The sequence below is a fragment of the Macaca mulatta genome, chromosome 4, assembly GCF_049350105.2.
Source record: "Macaca mulatta isolate MMU2019108-1 chromosome 4, T2T-MMU8v2.0, whole genome shotgun sequence".
Lineage (NCBI taxonomy): Eukaryota > Metazoa > Chordata > Mammalia > Primates > Cercopithecidae > Macaca > Macaca mulatta.
In genome coordinates this window covers 11446606-11465261 of record NC_133409.1, presented here as the reverse complement: position 1 = coordinate 11465261, position 18656 = coordinate 11446606, and the positions used below count along the sequence as shown (strand labels likewise).

The 18656-nt window shown below is 45.5% G+C and overlaps 1 protein-coding gene across 12 annotated transcripts in view; it reads right to left on the bottom strand.

The window, feature by feature from the left end:
* Nucleotides 1-18656, bottom strand: part of LPA (lipoprotein(a)) — a 185552-nt gene that overhangs the window by 98944 nt on the left and 67952 nt on the right. For 6 of the 12 annotated variants that reach the window (XR_013416145.1, XM_077999211.1, XM_077999216.1 and 3 more), the window contains 8 exons: nucleotides 18403-18584; nucleotides 17037-17196; nucleotides 12838-13019; nucleotides 11472-11631; nucleotides 7268-7449; nucleotides 5961-6120; nucleotides 1797-1978; nucleotides 501-660 (listed from right to left, as the gene is read on the bottom strand). Coding sequence is in view for 11 of the 12 variants with exons in the window: in XM_077999211.1 (XP_077855337.1) it covers nucleotides 501-660; nucleotides 1797-1978; nucleotides 5961-6120; nucleotides 7268-7449; nucleotides 11472-11631; nucleotides 12838-13019; nucleotides 17037-17196; nucleotides 18403-18584 (1368 nt within the window). In the remaining variant the exon portion in view is untranslated. The remainder of the gene's footprint in view (nucleotides 1-500; nucleotides 661-1796; nucleotides 1979-5960; nucleotides 6121-7267; nucleotides 7450-11471; nucleotides 11632-12837; nucleotides 13020-17036; nucleotides 17197-18402; nucleotides 18585-18656) is intronic. The other 6 variants (XM_077999213.1, XM_077999221.1, XM_077999217.1 and 3 more) reach the window with 2 other exon arrangements.

Sequence of the window (18656 nt, the reverse complement as noted above, 5' to 3'; positions counted from 1 at the left end):
AGGTCACTGGTACTTAAGGCCGAGTGTTTCCCTACCCATTGGAGTTTACATAGATGTAGAAAGAGATACATTTACCTGTCCATAAATAAGCACCTATCTTTCCTCATGAGCCCAGACAGAAAAGGCAAACACAACCTTCCCTTCAGGAATTGGAAGTCAGAATAACAGAATTCCAATTGGAAAGTCTTCATTGACCCTTAGTGGGTGTTGTGGAAGGGTAATCTAAGTGTTTGGTCGTTTGCCATTCTGACTTTCTTCATCATGTGATGTCCTTGCCTCCAGATGTCCCTTCTGCTCCATAAAACTAGGAGGAAGGAGAGGCAGCTTAACAGTTCTCTTCTCTCAGACCCGTAGCTCCAAGGCAATCATCCTGAGACATTCTGCTACGCCATCTGCGTCTGACACAAGTTGAGTTCGGAGAACTCAGCTTGAAGCACGTCTCTTCTAACAGAAACTTCAGTTGACCCTTTCTTCTCCTACGGTAAAGAACAAAGACATACCCATTTGGGTAGTTTTCCGGGGTCCGACTATGAGAGTGCGGTGTCATAGATGACCAAGCTTGGCAGGTTCTTCCTGTCACAGTGGTGAAGTATGTGCCTCGATAACTCTGTCCATTACCATGGTAGCACTCCTGCACCCCAGGCCTTTGCTCAGTCGGTGCTGAAAGGAAAACAGAAGAAATCAAGCTGAGGATCTCTTAGAACAGAGATACATGCGAAACCACGGATGACACAACCAGGAAGGAGTCTATGAGAATTACGACCGTACTCTTTTCCTTATCTGTAGACCGAGGGATGTGAGAAAACCAACCAACAAACCAACACCAAAGCAACAGATTCCTACCATTCTGGAACCGTAGTCAGTTCTTGGAAATATTTCACCTGAAACCTTAGAGAAAGAGAACAGATCAGACTGCTCCTCATTGGAAAGTGCGCTCACGAGCAACCACCTTTCTGGGAAACTCTACTGAATGTTCATGAGGAGGATGGGGCAGGCTCGAGCAAAATGCACTGCAATTGGCATTGCGGGCTGCAGGTGGTAATCGGCTGTCGGGGGCAGAGGTGGGGACAGACATGGAAATCTTGTATGTTTCCCGAGACCGTTCATCATGAAAGCCAAAGGCCTTTGGCTTCCGGGTCATGGGGCAGAAAACGGTCCTCTACATCTGACTGAAGACAAAGACACTTTGCTTCTCAGGGATGTGTGCAGGCCAAAAGCTTATTCCTTTGGAGGAGAGAGGGAATCCTCTGGTGCCCCGCATCCTGAATTGTAATCAAGGAGAAATCTACTACTCTTTCTCTCCAGACCCCTCCCAGGTACAAGTACCATCAGAAAGAGGTTTAAGAATACGGAGAAATCAGTCCCTTCAAGCCAAGGGCTACAGAGCCTTAGAGGATTGGGAGTTCACATGCTGCTCCACAGACCCAGGGCGATATGGAATTAAGGAAGCCCGGTTAGGCTTCTCGAGAGTCACAGGCTCCAGAGTCATATTTCTCGGAATCTGCAATGCTGAAGATTGCACCGAATGCTGTCTACTTGAAGAAATCCCTGAAAAAGCTTCCTGAGCACACCCTGGAGGGTTTGTGCCCATCCTAAAGACACAGCTCACCTACGTTGTACCAGAAATCACTCCCCTGACTCCTCCAGACACTGCACGGAGGCTTCCTCCTACATGGCAGGACTCGGTCAACACTCCAGCATCCGTGGACCACTGAAAGCTGTTTCACCAGTCAGAATTTCCATGGCTTTTCATCCCAGCGTCTAAGCGTGTAGATGTCTGGCCACAGGCTCCTTACCTTGCTCAGAAGGAGCCTCTAGGCTTGGAACCGGGGTGACAGTCGGAGGTGCGACGGCAGTCCCTTCTGCGTCTGAGCATTGTGTCAGGTTGCAGTACTCCCACCTGACATTGGGATCCATGGTATAACAATAAGGGGCTGCCACAGGATCTGGATTCCTGCAGTAGTTCCTGATCAAGCCACTGGAAATTCCAAAACGATACATGTCACAAGAGGTGGGACAATATGTAGGGGCACCCCACACCCTCTCCTTTGTGCGGGAACAAGGTCATTATCGGTGCCTTTCTAACATACCCATTAAAAGTACCATATGATTCCTGCAAGCACAAATGGCTCTCAATCCCTAATCCTCTCTGCACATTTCTCATACTTAATAGATTATTACGATTCTTTTAAATCTAAACTAGCAAACGCTTCTTAGAGACACTGAGATAATGCATACACGTGGCCAAAAAGTGATCAGACTATTCTTCTGCCTTCTGCCCAATCCATCTCTCTGGAATAACTGGTATGGATTTTGACGTCTGTATTGTGCCATTGTTTATTCACATAAAAAAGTATCTGTATCTGTCTAGTTCTCAGTATCTCTCTTGGTAGGACTTCACATTCTAATGTGGGAATTGCAGCCAACATGTAGTTCTTCAGAGAAAACATGGCATCCAGAAGGATAGCCTTTCCAGGTCAACCTTCACACACTATGTACCCAAAACATACTGAAAAGGCTCTCCGTTTCACATGGAAATGCATTGTGTAAATACTATTACTGTCTGTCATTTCCATATCAAGTGGGTCAAGTAGGTTTATTTTTGCACAACTTCTCAAAGCTGCCCTGGAAAATTTGCTCCCAGGCAGGATGCAGTATCTCTAGAATGGGTTCCTGGGCAGGACCTTCTCTCTTGCTCTCAATCTATCCTCTGCTGGCTGCAGCCACTTCAGGACTGAGGGAAAGGGGATGAGTTGAAAGAACAGTGGGACCCATGGCATAAAGGAAGAAGGCAGGGAGGACTGAGAGATCTGAAGAGGTCGGACAGCTACGGAGGAGCAGAAAGCAATGAAGAAGGGGGCAAAGCAGGGGAGGAGTTTGGGCTGTTGGGATCTTGAAGCATTTGCTCTTCCCTATGCTTCCCAAGAACGTTGCTCCAACCTCTCAGTATCCTCAAATTCACGATCTGTGACTGCCTGAGAAAATGGGAAATGTATTCTGGGCCATGGTTATCCAACACTCTCTCTCTAGAGAGTCTACAATTGTTACCTAGTCTCAACCCCACACCCTCCATTCCAGGAAGTTGGTTCAATCAGCAACTGGATGTATAAGAGCCTGAGCTCTTGAAAGATTTCCTCTCCTTTCTAGGCTTCCCTCTTTGGAATGCATGGAATATTCTTATTATACCATAAACCTCAGAGTTCAAAACTGTGTGATTGTTCTAGGATTCACAATATCCCTTTGAACCCACACTGTAACCTTTTATTAATATTACACAGCATCATGCATGGAGTAAGAAACTTTCAATGGTCCACTTCCAATTATTACCTGCATGATTTATGCTACATGTTCAAATTGTTATCTCTACATATGCTAAAGTTAAACATATTGCTATCATTCTGCTTAGTCAACTCTCATTTAAAAAGATATAGAAATTTGATCAAGAAAATATTTTGCATTTACATCTTTCTGCATTTGCCGGTTGCTGGTATCTACATTACATGGGCTGCAGAAAGTTCCCTTCTTCTTCTATTCTTCTTCTATCTAATACCTTTGGGTCACGTCTCTTGTTACACAAGCCTGCTGATTCCAAAGTCTGGCAGTTTCCGCTTTCTTTGTTTGGGGCAGTGCACAATATGCATTTATCCAACACAGATCATCTTCAAGGCATTTTATTGCTGGATTCAGCATTCTCGGTTGATCTCTTCTGGTTCCAGATTATCGTTTTAATAATATTCCCTGGTATGCGGCTCCCAGTGTTTCTGAGGTGAACGCATTAGCAATTTGTATCACTGTACTTCTAGGAAGACACAGCCCTTTTTCTTCCAATTTCTCCTGAGATGTTTCTTCGTATTCTACCTTTGCCTTGTTACCTTCAAACTCTGATGTACAAAACTAGAGTACACAGGTTTCTGGGTTTTTTTTCTCCCGAAATTCCCTATTTGATCCCTAGATGTCATGAAACTGTGATTTTTTTCAGTGTTCTTCATAATTGAAAAGTTATCAACCATCCTTGTTTCTGGTACTTGCTTACACTCCAAACTCCCTTGGTCTTTTCTGTGACTTGCTCCCCACATTCAGAAAACCTTTTCAAATTTACCTACATGTCTGTGAGGCTTGGTTGATTTTATATTTCACTATTTCTTCAGGGGTGTTCTTGTGTGTGTGAGAGAGAACTTGTGAGTTTTTGCGTGCATGCCTGTATGGGTGTGTTTTGAATTTGGGTGTGTGTGTGTGTGTAACTAGTTCTGCAGGTTCTCTAGAATTGTTTTTTGGTTAACTTTTTCTTCTGAAATGTCTAACTTGAGCAGGCGGCAACACAGTAATTTTTTCATTTAAGACACACTTTTTTATACCAGTTTTTAATTTGATTCTGCTATTCTGTACTATTATTTTCTCTTGATATGATATTTGGTTTGTTGCATATTCATTTTTTAAACATTAAAAATCCGTTATCATACCGATATGTCAAATTTTCACGCAATTCTAATCATTTCTGTCATTTCTGAGATGGTTTGTATTGCCTGATTTATTTCCTGGTCATGGATCACACAAAATGCTTTTCTACATGTAGTCAAAGTTTAAATTTGGGACTAACTCTGGGGATACCGCGCAGCTGAGCCAAGACTTCCTTGTTTACTTCAAAAGAGAGTTGAGATTCCCTCTCACAGGCATTCATTGACTTGGAAACCGATTTGATGCTTGGACCCTGGCTTTTCAGCTATGAAAGGGGCTGTCTGCAGCTGCCTGATTTCTAGGAATATATTAATTCCACTTTTAAATCAAGGCTGTTCCGGAGTCTCCACTGAATTGGCAATGTGTTCTGTGAGGACTCTCTCATCTAGCTGGTAAGAACTCGGATCTCCCAGAGTGCTATGTGATGTCCGTCTTCCTTATGGAGCTTGCTGTTCTCTTTTAGTTGCTGTTTCTCAGTAAATGTTCTTTGCCATACTTTCTTGTGGAACCATTTTCTGTGCCCATGCAGCGCCATGTCAGGCCAACAACTGGAGGAGACTTCTATGCATATTTGCAGAGCTCCTTTACTCCACAAAGCAGGTCTTATTTGTAGCAGACCTAGAAAATGATAGCTACCAGAGTCATCCCAAACTCCAATACCTCTCATCCTTCAGCAAGATGGCTACAGTCTGCTTGGATTCATCTCCTTGCTAGTGAGTGCAGGAAAGGTACCCAGGTAGAAAGCCAAGGCATCTATGGAGTTGAGCTCATCATTGCCCCTCTCTTAATTCTCTAGGTCCTCTACCATCTCTTGTCCCACATGGAGAAACCATTTTTCCATGTCTTTGGTAGTCATTCGTGGCCAAAAAATTGGCCACGGGGTGCTCAGACCCGGGCTTCTGTCCATCTACCCGTCCATTTTGCTTTTCAGCATCGGTCTCCTTGCTGACTCACATCTGCCTTCCTGCCTTGGCTCTTCTGTTGCTGCGAACCCGTATCCCTTCAGGCCACTGGTACTTAAGGCCGAGTGTTTCCCTCCCCGTTGGAATATATGTAGATATAGAAATGGATACATTTGCCTGTCCATACTTAAGCACATATTCTTTCCTCATTGGCCCATACAGAAAAGGCAAACACAACCTTCCCTTCAGGAATTGGAAGTCAGAATAACAGAATTCCAATTGGAAAGTCTTCATTGACCCTTAGTAGGTGTTGTGGAAGGGTAATCTAAGTGTTTGGTCGTTTGCCATTCTGACTTTCTTCATCATGTGATGTCCTCGCCTCCAGATGTCCCTTCTGCTCCATAAAACTAGGAGGAAGGAGAGGCAGCTTAACAGTTCTCTTCTCTCAGACCCGTAGCTCCAAGGCAATCATCCTGAGACATTTTGCTGCACCATCTCTGTCTGACACAAGTTGAGTTCGGAGAACTCAGCTTGAAGCACGTCTCTTCTAACAGAAACTTCAATTGACATTTTCTTCCCTTACGGTAAAGAACAAAGACATACCCATTTGGGTAGTTTTCTGGGGTACGACTATGAGAATGTGGTGTCATAGATGACCAAGCTTGGCAGGTTCTTCCTGTCACAGTGGTGAAGTATGTGCCTCGATAACTCTGTCCATTACCATGGTAGCACTCCTGGACACCAGGCCTTTGCTCAGTTGGTGCTGAAAAGAAAATGGAAAAAATCAAGCTGAGTATCTCTGAGAAAAGAGAAACATGTGAAGCCACTGATGACACGACCAGAAAGGAGTCTATGAGAATTACGACCATACTCTTTTCCTTATCCGTAGGCCGAGGGATGTGAGAAAACCAACCAACAAACCAACACCAAAGCAACAGATTCCTACCAATCTAGAACCGCAGTAAGTTCTTGGAAATATTTCACCTGAAACCTTAGAGAAATAGAGCAGATCAGAATGCTTCTCATTGGAAAGCGCGCTCATGAGCAAGCACCTTTCTAGGAAACTCTACTGAATGTTCATGAGGAAGATGGGGCAAGATTGATCAAAAGGCACTGCATTTGGCAATGCGGGCTGCAGGTGGTAATCGGCTGTCGGGGACAGAGGCGGGGACAGACACGGAAATCTTGCATGTTTCCCTAGACCGTTGATCATGAAAACCAAGGCCTTTGGCTTCCGGGCCATGGGGCAGAAAACGGTCCTCTATATCTGACTGAAGGCAAAGACACTTTGTTTCTCAGGGATGTGTGCAGGCCAAAAACTTATTCCTCTGGAGGAGAGAGGGAGTCCTCTTGTGCCCCGTATTCTGAATTACAATAAACAAGAAATCTACTACTCTTTCTCTCCAAACCCCTTCCTGGTACAGGTGCCATCAGAAATAGGTTTAAGAATACGGAGAAATCACTCCCTTCAAAGCCTAGGGCTGCAGAGCCTTAGAGCATTGGGAGTTCATGTACTGCTCTATTGACCCAGGGTGATATGGAATAAAGGAAGCCCTGTTAGGCTTCTCCAGGGTGACAGGCTCCAGAGTCATATTTCTCGGAATCTGCAATGCTGAAGATTGCACTGAATGCTGTCTACTTGAAGAAATCCCTGGAAAAGCTTCCTGGGCACACTCTGGGCACACCCTGGAGGGTTTGGGCCCATCCTAAAGACACAGCCCACCCACGATATACCAGAAATCACTCCGCTGTCTCCCCTAGAGAGTACACGGAGGCTTCCTCCTACATGGCAGAAGTTGGTCAACACTCCAGCATCCGTGGACCATTGAAAGCTGCTGCACCAGTCGGAATTTCCATGGCTTTTCATCCCAGCTTCTAAGCGTGTAGATGTCTGGCCACAGGCTCCTTACCTTGTTCGGAAGGAGCCTCTAGGCTTGGAACCGGGGTGACATTCGGAGGTGCGACGGCAGTCCCTTCTGCGTCTGAGCATTGTGTCAGGTTGCAGTACTCCCACCTGACATTGGGATCCATCGTATAACAATAAGGGGCTGCCACAGGATCTGGATTCCTGCAGTAGTTCCTGATCAAGCCACTGGAAATTCCAAAACGATACATGTCACAAGAGGTGGGACACTATGCACGGGGACGCCACACCCTCTCCTTTGTGCGGCAACATGGTCGTTCCTGGTGCCTTTCTAATATACCCATTAAAAGTACCATATGATTGCCACAAGCACGAATGGCTCTCAATCACTAATCCTCTCTGCACATTTCTCATACTTAAGAGATTATTACTATTTTTGTAAATCTAAAGGAGCAAACGCTTCCTAGAGGCACTGAGATAATGCATACACGTGGCCAAAACATGATCAGACTATTCTCCTTCTACCTTCTGCCCAATCCATCTCTCTGAAATCACTGGTACGCATTTTGACGCCTGTATTGTGCCATTGTTGATTCGCACACAAAGTATCTGTATCTGTCTAGTCTGCGTATCTCTCTCGGTAGGGCTTCATATTCTAAAGTGGGAGTTGCAACTAACATGTAGTTCTTCCGAGAAAACATGGCATCCAGAAGGACAGCCTTTCCAGGTCAACCTTCTCATACTATGTACTCAAAACGGAGTGAAAAGGCTCTACGTTTCACATGGAAACGCCTTGTGCGAATACTACTACGGTCTGTCATTCTCGTATCACGTGGGTCAAGTAGGTTTCTTTCCGCACCACTTCTCAAAGCTGCCCTGGAAAAGTTGCTCCCAGGCAGGATGCAGTATCTCTAGAATGGGTTCCTGGGCAGGACCTTCTCTCTTGCTCTCAATCTATCCTCTGCTGGCCGCAGCCACTCCGGGACTGAGGGAAAGCGGATGAGTTGAAAGAACAGTGGGACCCATGGCATCAAGGAAGACGGCAGGGTAGACTAAGAGATCTGAAGAGGTCGGACAGCTACGGAGGAGCAGAAAGCAATGAAGAAGGGGGCAAAGCAGGGGAGGACTTTGGGCTGCGGGGATCTTGAAGCATTCGCTCTTCCTTATGCCTCCCAAGAACCTTGCTCCAACCTCTCAGTATCCTCACATTCATGACCTGTGGCTGCCTGAGAAAATGGGAAATGTATTCTGGGCCATGGGGATCCAACACTCTCTCTCTAGAGACTCTACAATTGTGACCTAGTCTCAACCTCAGACCCTCCATTCCAGGAAGCTGGTTCAATCAGTAACTGGATGTATAAGAGCCCGAGCTCTTGTAAGACTTCTTTTTCTTCCATGGCTTCCCTCTTTGGAATGCATGGAATATTCTTATTATAACATAAACCTCAGAGGTCAAAACTGCGATTGCTCTAGGATTTGCAATATCCCTTCGAACCCACACAGTAACCTTTTATTAATATTACATACCATCGTGCATGAGGTAAGACACAGTGGTACACTTCCAATTATTACCTGCATGATTTATGCTACCTGTTCAACCTGTTACCTCTACATATGCTAAACTTAAACATAGTGCTATCATTCTGCTTCAAGCAGTCAACTCTCATTGAAAAAGACATAGAAATTTGATCAAGAAAATATTTTGCATTTACATCTATCTACATTTGCGAATTGCTGGATTCTACATTATGTGGGCTGCAGAAAGTTCCCTTCTTCTTCTATTCTTCTTCTATCTAATTCCTTCGGGTCACGTCTCTTGTTACATAAGGCTGCTCATTCCAAAGTCTGGCAGTTTCTGGTTGCTTTGTTTGGGGCAGTGCACAATATGCATTTATCCAACAGAGATCGTCATCAAGGCATTTTATTGCTGGATTCAGCATTCGTGGTGATCTCTTCTGGTTCCAGATTATCATTTTAATAATATTCCCTGGCATCCGGCTTCCAGTGTTTCTGAGGTGAACGCATTAGCAATTTGTATCACTGTACTTCTAGGAAGACACAGCTCTTTTTCCTCCACTTTCTCCTGAGATGTTTCTTCGTATTATGCCTGTGCCTTGTTACCTTCAAACTGTGATGTACAGAAGTACGACACACACGGTTTTTTCTGTTTGTTTGTTTGTTTGTATGTTTCTGAAATTTCCTATTTGATCCCTAGAGGTTCATGAAACCGTGATTTTGGTAACGTTCTTCATAATTGAAAAGTTATCAACCATCCTTGATTCCGGCACTTGCTTCTACTCCAAACTCCCTTGCTCTTTTCTGTGACTTGCTTCCCACATGCAATAAATCTTTTCATATTTTCCTACGTGTCTGTGAGGCTCGGTTGATTTCGTATTTCACTATTTCTCCAGGAGTGTCCTTGTGTGTGAGAGAAATTGTGAGATTTTGCGTGAGTCCGTGTACGGGTGTGTTTTGAATTTGGGGGTGTGTGTGTGTGTGTGTGTGTGTGTGTGTGTGTAACTAGTTCTGTAGGTTCTGTAGAATTGTGGTTTGGTTAGTTTTTTCTTCTGAAATGTCCAACTTGATCAGGTGGCCATGCAGTAATTTATTCATTTAAGACACACTGTTTTTATATTAGTTCTTTAATTTGATTTGGCTATTCTATACTGTTAATTTCTCTTGACATGACATCTGGTTTGTTTCATATTCATTTGTTTAAATATTTGAAATCGGTTGTCATAATGATATGTCAAATTTTCATGCAATTCTAATCATTTCTGTCATTTCTGAGCTTGTTTGTATGGCCTGATTTATTTCCTGGTTATGGATCACACGAAATGCTTTCCGACATGTAGTCAAAGTTTAAATTTAGGACTCACTCTCGGGGTACCTCATAGCTGAGCCAATTGACTTTCTTGTTTACTTGTAAAGAGACTTGAGATTTCCTCTCACTGGCAGTTCATTGACTTGGAAACCGATTTGATGCTTGGACACTCGCTTTTCAGCTATGAAAGGGGTTGTCTGCAGCTGACTGTATTCTCGGAATATCTTAATACCACTTTTAAATTATGGCTGTTCTGGGGTCTCCACGGAATTCGCAACGTGTTCTGTGAGGACTCTCCCGTCTAGCTGGTAAGAACTCCAGTCTCCCACAGTGCTATGTGATCTCTGTCTTCTTTATTGAGCTTGCTGTTCTCTTGTAGCTGCTGTTCCTCAGTAAATGTTCTTTGCCATACTTTCTTGTGGAACATTTTCTGTGCACATGCAGCGTCATGTCAGGCCAACAACTGGAGGAGACTTCTATGCGTAGTTGTAGAGCTCCTTTCCTCCACAAACCAGGTCTTATTTCTGCCAGACCTAGAAAGTTTTAGCTACCGGAATCATCCCAAACGCCAATCCCTCCGTTACCTTCAGCAAGATGGCTACAGTCTGCTTGGGCTCCATCTCCTTGCTACTCACTGCAGGAAGGCTATCCAGGAAGAAAGCCAAGGCATCTATGGAGTTGAGCTCATCACTGCCCCTCTCTCAATACGCTAGGGCCTCTACCATTTCCTCTCCCACATGGAGAAACCATTTCTCCATGTCTTTTGTAGTCGCTGCTGGCCAAAAAATTGGCCCTGGGGTGCTCAGACCCAGGCTTCTGTCCATCTCCCCATCCCTTTTGCTTTTCAGCATCCGTCTCTTTTCAGCATCACTCTCATCTGCCTTCCTGCCTTGGCTCTTCTCTTGCTGCGAACCCGTATCCCTTCAGGCCACTGGTACTTAAGGCCGAGTGTTTCCCTCCCCCATTGGAGTTTACACAGACGTAGAAAGAGATACATTTACCTGTCCATAAATAAGCACCTATCTTTCCTCATGAGCCCAGACAGAAAAGGCAAACACAACCTTCCCTTCAGGAATTGGAAGTCAGAATAACAGAATTCCAATTGGAAAGTCTTCATTGACCCTTAGTGGGTGTTGTGGAAGGGTAATCTAAGTGTTTGGTCGTTTGCCATTCTGACTTTCTTCATCATGTGATGTCCTCGCCTCCAGATGTCCCTTCTGCTCCATAAAACTAGGAGGAAGGAGAGGCAGCTTAACAGTTCTCTTCTCTCAGACCCGTAGCTCCAAGGCAATCATCCTGAGACATTTTGCTACGCCATCTGCGTCTGACACAAGTTGAGTTCGGAGAACTCAGCTTGAAGCACGTCTCTTCTAACAGAAACTTCAGTTGACCCTTTCTTCTCTTACGGTAAAGAACAAAGACATACCCATTTGGGTAGTTTTCCGGGGTCCGACTATGAGAGTGCGGTGTCATAGATGACCAAGCTTGGCAGGTTCTTCCTGTCACAGTGGTGAAGTATGTGCCTCGATAACTCTGTCCATTACCGTGGTAGCACTCCTGCACCCCAGGCCTTTGCTCAGTCGGTGCTGAAAGGAAAACAGAAGAAATCAAGCTGAGGATCTCTGAGAACAGACATACATGTGAAGCCACTGATGACACAACCAGGAAGGAGTCTATGAGAATTACGACCGTACTCTTTTCCTTATCCGTAGACCGAGGGATGTGAGAAAACCAACCAACAAACCAACACCAAAGCAACAGATTCCTACCATTCTAGAACCGTAGTCAGTTCTTGGAAATATTTCACCTGCAACCTTAGAGAAACACAACAGATCAGACTGCTCTCCTCATTGGAAAGTGCGCTCACGAGCAACCACCTTTCTGGGAAACTCTACTGAATGGGGCAGGATCGAGCAAAGGGCACTGCATTTGGCAATGCGGGCTGCAGGTGGTAATCGGCTGTCGGGGACAGAGGCGGGGACAGGTATGTTTCCCTAGACCGTTGTTCATGAAAGCCAAGGCCTTTGGCTTCCGGGCCATGGGGCAGAAAACGGTCCTCTATATCTGACTGAAGGCAACGACACTTTGCTTCTCAGGGATGTGTGCAGGCCAAAAGCTTATTCCTTTGGAGGAGAGAGGGAATCCTCTCGTGCCCCGCATCCTGAATTGCAATAAAGGAGAAGTCTACTACTCTTTCTCTCCAGACCCCTCCCAGGTACAAGTGCCATCACAAAGAGGTTTAAGAACACTGAGAAATCACTCCCTTCAAAGCCTAGGGCTGCAGAGACTTAGAGCATTGGGAGCTCATGTACTGCTCCACAGACCCAGGGCGATATGGAATTAAGGAAGCCCTGTTAGGTTTCTCGAGGGCGACAGGCTCCAGAGTCATATTTCTCGGAATCTGCAATGCGGCAGATTGCACCCAATGCTGTCTACTTGAAGCAATCCCTGGAAATGCTTCCTGGCTTGGAAAGAGTCACACACCTCAGAGCATGTCACAATAAAAATGTTGGCTAAGACACTGAGATAGTCCGTTTTACAACCAGGTGACTTGTGCAGGCAATCACCCTGGAGGGTTTGGGCCCAGCCTAAAGACACAGCCCACCCACGTTGTACCAGAAATCACTCCGCTGACTGCCCCAGAGAGTGCACGCAGGCTTCCTCCTACATGGCAGAACTCAGTCAACACTCGAGCATCCGTGGACCATTGAAAGCTGCCGCACCACTGGGAATTTCCATGGCTTTTCATCCCAGCTTCTAAGCGTGTAGACGTCTGGCCACAGGCTCCTTACCTTGTTCGGAAGGAGCCTCTAGGCTTGGAACCGGGGTGACATTCGGAGGTGCGACGGCAGTCCCTTCTGCGTCTGAGCATTGTGTCAGGTTGCAGTACTCCCACCTGACATTGGGATCCATCGTATAACAATAAGGGGCTGCCACAGGATCTGGATTCCTGCAGTAGTTCCTGATCAAGCCACTGGAAATTCCAAAACGATACATGTCACAAGAGGTGGGACACTATGCACGGGGACGCCACACCGTCTCCTTTGTGCGGCAACATGGTCGTTCCTGGTGCCTTTCTAATATACCCATTAAAAGTACCATATGATTGCCACAGCACGAATGGCTCTCAATCACTGATCCTCTCTGCACATTTCTCATACTTAAGAGATTATTACTATTTTTGTAAATCTAAAGGAGCAAACGCTTCCTAGAGGCACTGAGATAATGCATACACGTGGCCAAAACATGATCAGACTATTCTCCTTCTACCTTCTGCCCAATCCATCTCTCTGGAATCACTGGTACGCATTTTGACGCCTGTATTGTGCCATTGTTGATTCGCACACAAAGTATCTGTATCTGTCTAGTCTGCGTATCTCTCTCGGTAGGGCTTCATATTCTAAAGTGGGAGTTGCAACTAACATGTAGTTCTTCCGAGAAAACATGGCATCCAGAAGGACAGCCTTTCCAGGTCAACCTTCTCATACTATGTACTCAAAACGGAGTGAAAAGGCTCTACGTTTCACATGGAAACGCCTTGTGCGAATACTACTACGGTCTGTCATTCTCGTATCACGTGGGTCAAGTAGGTTTCTTTCCGCACCACTTCTCAAAGCTGCCCTGGAAAAGTTGCTCCCAGGCAGGATGCAGTATCTCTAGAATGGGTTCCTGGGCAGGACCTTCTCTCTTGCTCTCAATCTATCCTCTGCTGGCCGCAGCCACTCCGGGACTGAGGGAAAGCGGATGAGTTGAAAGAACAGTGGGACCCATGGCATCAAGGAAGACGGCAGGGTAGACTAAGAGATCTGAAGAGGTCGGACAGCTACGGAGGAGCAGAAAGCAATGAAGAAGGGGGCAAAGCAGGGGAGGACTTTGGGCTGCGGGGATCTTGAAGCATTCGCTCTTCCTTATGCCTCCCAAGAACCTTGCTCCAACCTCTCAGTATCCTCACATTCATGACCTGTGGCTGCCTGAGAAAATGGGAAATGTATTCTGGGCCATGGGGATCCAACACTCTCTCTCTAGAGACTCTACAATTGTGACCTAGTCTCAACCTCAGACCCTCCATTCCAGGAAGCTGGTTCAATCAGTAACTGGATGTATAAGAGCCCGAGCTCTTGTAAGACTTCTTTTTCTTCCATGGCTTCCCTCTTTGGAATGCATGGAATATTCTTATTATAACATAAACCTCAGAGGTCAAAACTGCGATTGCTCTAGGATTTGCAATATCCCTTCGAACCCACACAGTAACCTTTTATTAATATTACATACCATCGTGCATGAGGTAAGACACAGTGGTACACTTCCAATTATTACCTGCATGATTTATGCTACCTGTTCAACCTGTTACCTCTACATATGCTAAACTTAAACATAGTGCTATCATTCTGCTTCAAGCAGTCAACTCTCATTGAAAAAGACATAGAAATTTGATCAAGAAAATATTTTGCATTTACATCTATCTACATTTGCGAATTGCTGGATTCTACATTATGTGGGCTGCAGAAAGTTCCCTTCTTCTTCTATTCTTCTTCTATCTAATTCCTTCGGGTCACGTCTCTTGTTACATAAGGCTGCTCATTCCAAAGTCTGGCAGTTTCTGGTTGCTTTGTTTGGGGCAGTGCACAATATGCATTTATCCAACAGAGATCGTCATCAAGGCATTTTATTGCTGGATTCAGCATTCGTGGTGATCTCTTCTGGTTCCAGATTATCATTTTAATAATATTCCCTGGCATCCGGCTTCCAGTGTTTCTGAGGTGAACGCATTAGCAATTTGTATCACTGTACTTCTAGGAAGACACAGCTCTTTTTCCTCCACTTTCTCCTGAGATGTTTCTTCGTATTATGCCTGTGCCTTGTTACCTTCAAACTGTGATGTACAGAAGTACGACACACACGGTTTTTTCTGTTTGTTTGTTTGTTTGTTTGTTTGTTTCTGAAATTTCCTATTTGATCCCTAGAGGTTCATGAAACCGTGATTTTGTCAACGTTCTTCATAATTGAAAAGTTATCAACCATCCTTGATTCCGGCACTTGCTTCTACTCCAAACTCCCTTGCTCTTTTCTGTGACTTGCTTCCCACATGCAATAAATCTTTTCATATTTTCCTACGTGTCTGTGAGGCTCGGTTGATTTCGTATTTCACTATTTCTCCAGGAGTGTCCTTGTGTGTGAGAGAAATTGTGAGATTTTGCGTGAGTCCGTGTACGGGTGTGTTTTGAATTTGGGGGTGTGTGTGTGTGTGTGTGTGTGTGTAACTACTTCTGTAGGTTCTGTAGAATTGTGGTTTGGTTAATTTTTTCTTCTGAAATGTCCAACTTGATCAGGTGGCCATGCAGTAATTTATTCATTTAAGACACACTGTTTTTATATTAGTTCTTTAATTTGATTTGGCTATTCTATACTGTTAATTTCTCTTGACATGACATCTGGTTTGTTTCATATTCATTTGTTTAAATATTTGAAATCGGTTGTCATAATGATATGTCAAATTTTCATGCAATTCTAATCATTTCTGTCATTTCTGAGCTTGTTTGTATGGCCTGATTTATTTCCTGGTTATGGATCACACGAAATGCTTTCCGACATGTAGTCAAAGTTTAAATTTAGGACTCACTCTCGGGGTACCTCATAGCTGAGCCAATTGACTTTCTTGTTTACTTGTAAAGAGACTTGAGATTTCCTCTCACTGGCAGTTCATTGACTTGGAAACCGATTTGATGCTTGGACACTCGCTTTTCAGCTATGAAAGGGGTTGTCTGCAGCTGACTGTATTCTCGGAATATCTTAATACCACTTTTAAATTATGGCTGTTCTGGGGTCTCCACGGAATTCGCAACGTGTTCTGTGAGGACTCTCCCGTCTAGCTGGTAAGAACTCCAGTCTCCCACAGTGCTATGTGATCTCTGTCTTCTTTATTGAGCTTGCTGTTCTCTTGTAGCTGCTGTTCCTCAGTAAATGTTCTTTGCCATACTTTCTTGTGGAACATTTTCTGTGCACATGCAGCGTCATGTCAGGCCAACAACTGGAGGAGACTTCTATGCGTAGTTGTAGAGCTCCTTTCCTCCACAAACCAGGTCTTATTTCTGCCAGACCTAGAAAGTTTTAGCTACCGGAATCATCCCAAACGCCAATCCCTCCGTTACCTTCAGCAAGATGGCTACAGTCTGCTTGGGCTCCATCTCCTTGCTACTCACTGCAGGAAGGCTATCCAGGAAGAAAGCCAAGGCATCTATGGAGTTGAGCTCATCACTGCCCCTCTCTCAATACGCTAGGGCCTCTACCATTTCCTCTCCCACATGGAGAAACCATTTCTCCATGTCTTTTGTAGTCGCTGCTGGCCAAAAAATTGGCCCTGGGGTGCTCAGACCCAGGCTTCTGTCCATCTCCCCATCCCTTTTGCTTTTCAGCATCCGTCTCTTTTCAGCATCACTCTCATCTGCCTTCCTGCCTTGGCTCTTCTCTTGCTGCGAACCCGTATCCCTTCAGGCCACTGGTACTTAAGGCCGAGTGTTTCCCTCCCCCATTGGAGTTTACACAGACGTAGAAAGAGATACATTTACCTGTCCATAAATAAGCACCTATCTTTCCTCATGAGCCCAGACAGAAAAGGCAAACACAACCTTCCCTTCAGGAATTGGAAGTCAGAATAACAGAATTCCAATTGGAAAGTCTTCATTGACCCTTAGTGGGTGTTGTGGAAGGGTAATCTAAGTGTTTGGTCGTTTGCCATTCTGACTTTCTTCATCATGTGATGTCCTCGCCTCCAGATGTCCCTTCTGCTCCATAAAACTAGGAGGAAGGAGAGGCAGCTTAACAGTTCTCTTCTCTCAGACCCGTAGCTCCAAGGCAATCATCCTGAGACATTTTGCTACGCCATCTGCGTCTGACACAAGTTGAGTTCGGAGAACTCAGCTTGAAGCACGTCTCTTCTAACAGAAACTTCAGTTGACCCTTTCTTCTCTTACGGTAAAGAACAAAGACATACCCATTTGGGTAGTTTTCCGGGGTCCGACTATGAGAGTGCGGTGTCATAGATGACCAAGCTTGGCAGGTTCTTCCTGTCACAGTGGTGAAGTATGTGCCTCGATAACTCTGTCCATTACCGTGGTAGCACTCCTGCACCCCAGGCCTTTGCTCAGTCGGTGCTGAAAGGAAAACAGAAGAAATCAAGCTGAGGATCTCTGAGAACAGACATACATGTGAAGCCACTGATGACACAACCAGGAAGGAGTCTATGAGAATTACGACCGTACTCTTTTCCTTATCCGTAGACCGAGGGATGTGAGAAAACCAACCAACAAACCAACACCAAAGCAACAGATTCCTACCATTCTAGAACCGTAGTCAGTTCTTGGAAATATTTCACCTGCAACCTTAGAGAAACACAACAGATCAGACTGCTCTCCTCATTGGAAAGTGCGCTCACGAGCAACCACCTTTCTGGGAAACTCTACTGAATGGGGCAGGATCGAGCAAAGGGCACTGCATTTGGCAATGCGGGCTGCAGGTGGTAATCGGCTGTCGGGGACAGAGGCGGGGACAGGTATGTTTCCCTAGACCGTTGTTCATGAAAGCCAAGGCCTTTGGCTTCCGGGCCATGGGGCAGAAAACGGTCCTCTATATCTGACTGAAGGCAACGACACTTTGCTTCTCAGGGATGTGTGCAGGCCAAAAGCTTATTCCTTTGGAGGAGAGAGGGAATCCTCTCGTGCCCCGCATCCTGAATTGCAATAAAGGAGAAGTCTACTACTCTTTCTCTCCAGACCCCTCCCAGGTACAAGTGCCATCACAAAGAGGTTTAAGAACACTGAGAAATCACTCCCTTCAAAGCCTAGGGCTGCAGAGACTTAGAGCATTGGGAGCTCATGTACTGCTCCACAGACCCAGGGCGATATGGAATTAAGGAAGCCCTGTTAGGTTTCTCGAGGGCGACAGGCTCCAGAGTCATATTTCTCGGAATCTGCAATGCGGCAGATTGCACCCAATGCTGTCTACTTGAAGCAATCCCTGGAAATGCTTCCTGGCTTGGAAAGAGTCACACACCTCAGAGCATGTCACAATAAAAATGTTGGCTAAGACACTGAGATAGTCCGTTTTACAACCAGGTGACTTGTGCAGGCAATCACCCTGGAGGGTTTGGGCCCAGCCTAAAGACACAGCCCACCCACGTTGTACCAGAAATCACTCCGCTGACTGCCCCAGAGAGTGCACGCAGGCTTCCTCCTACATGGCAGAACTCAGTCAACACTCGAGCATCCGTGGACCATTGAAAGCTGCCGCACCACTGGGAATTTCCATGGCTTTTCATCCCAGCTTCTAAGCGTGTAGACGTCTGGCCACAGGCTCCTTACCTTGTTCGGAAGGAGCCTCTAGGCTTGGAACCGGGGTGACATTCGGAGGTGCGACGGCAGTCCCTTCTGCGTCTGAGCATTGTGTCAGGTTGCAGTACTCCCACCTGACATTGGGATCCATCGTATAACAATAAGGGGCTGCCACAGGATCTGGATTCCTGCAGTAGTTCCTGATCAAGCCACTGGAAATTCCAAAACGATACATGTCACAAGAGGTGGGACACTATGCACGGGGACGCCACACCGTCTCCTTT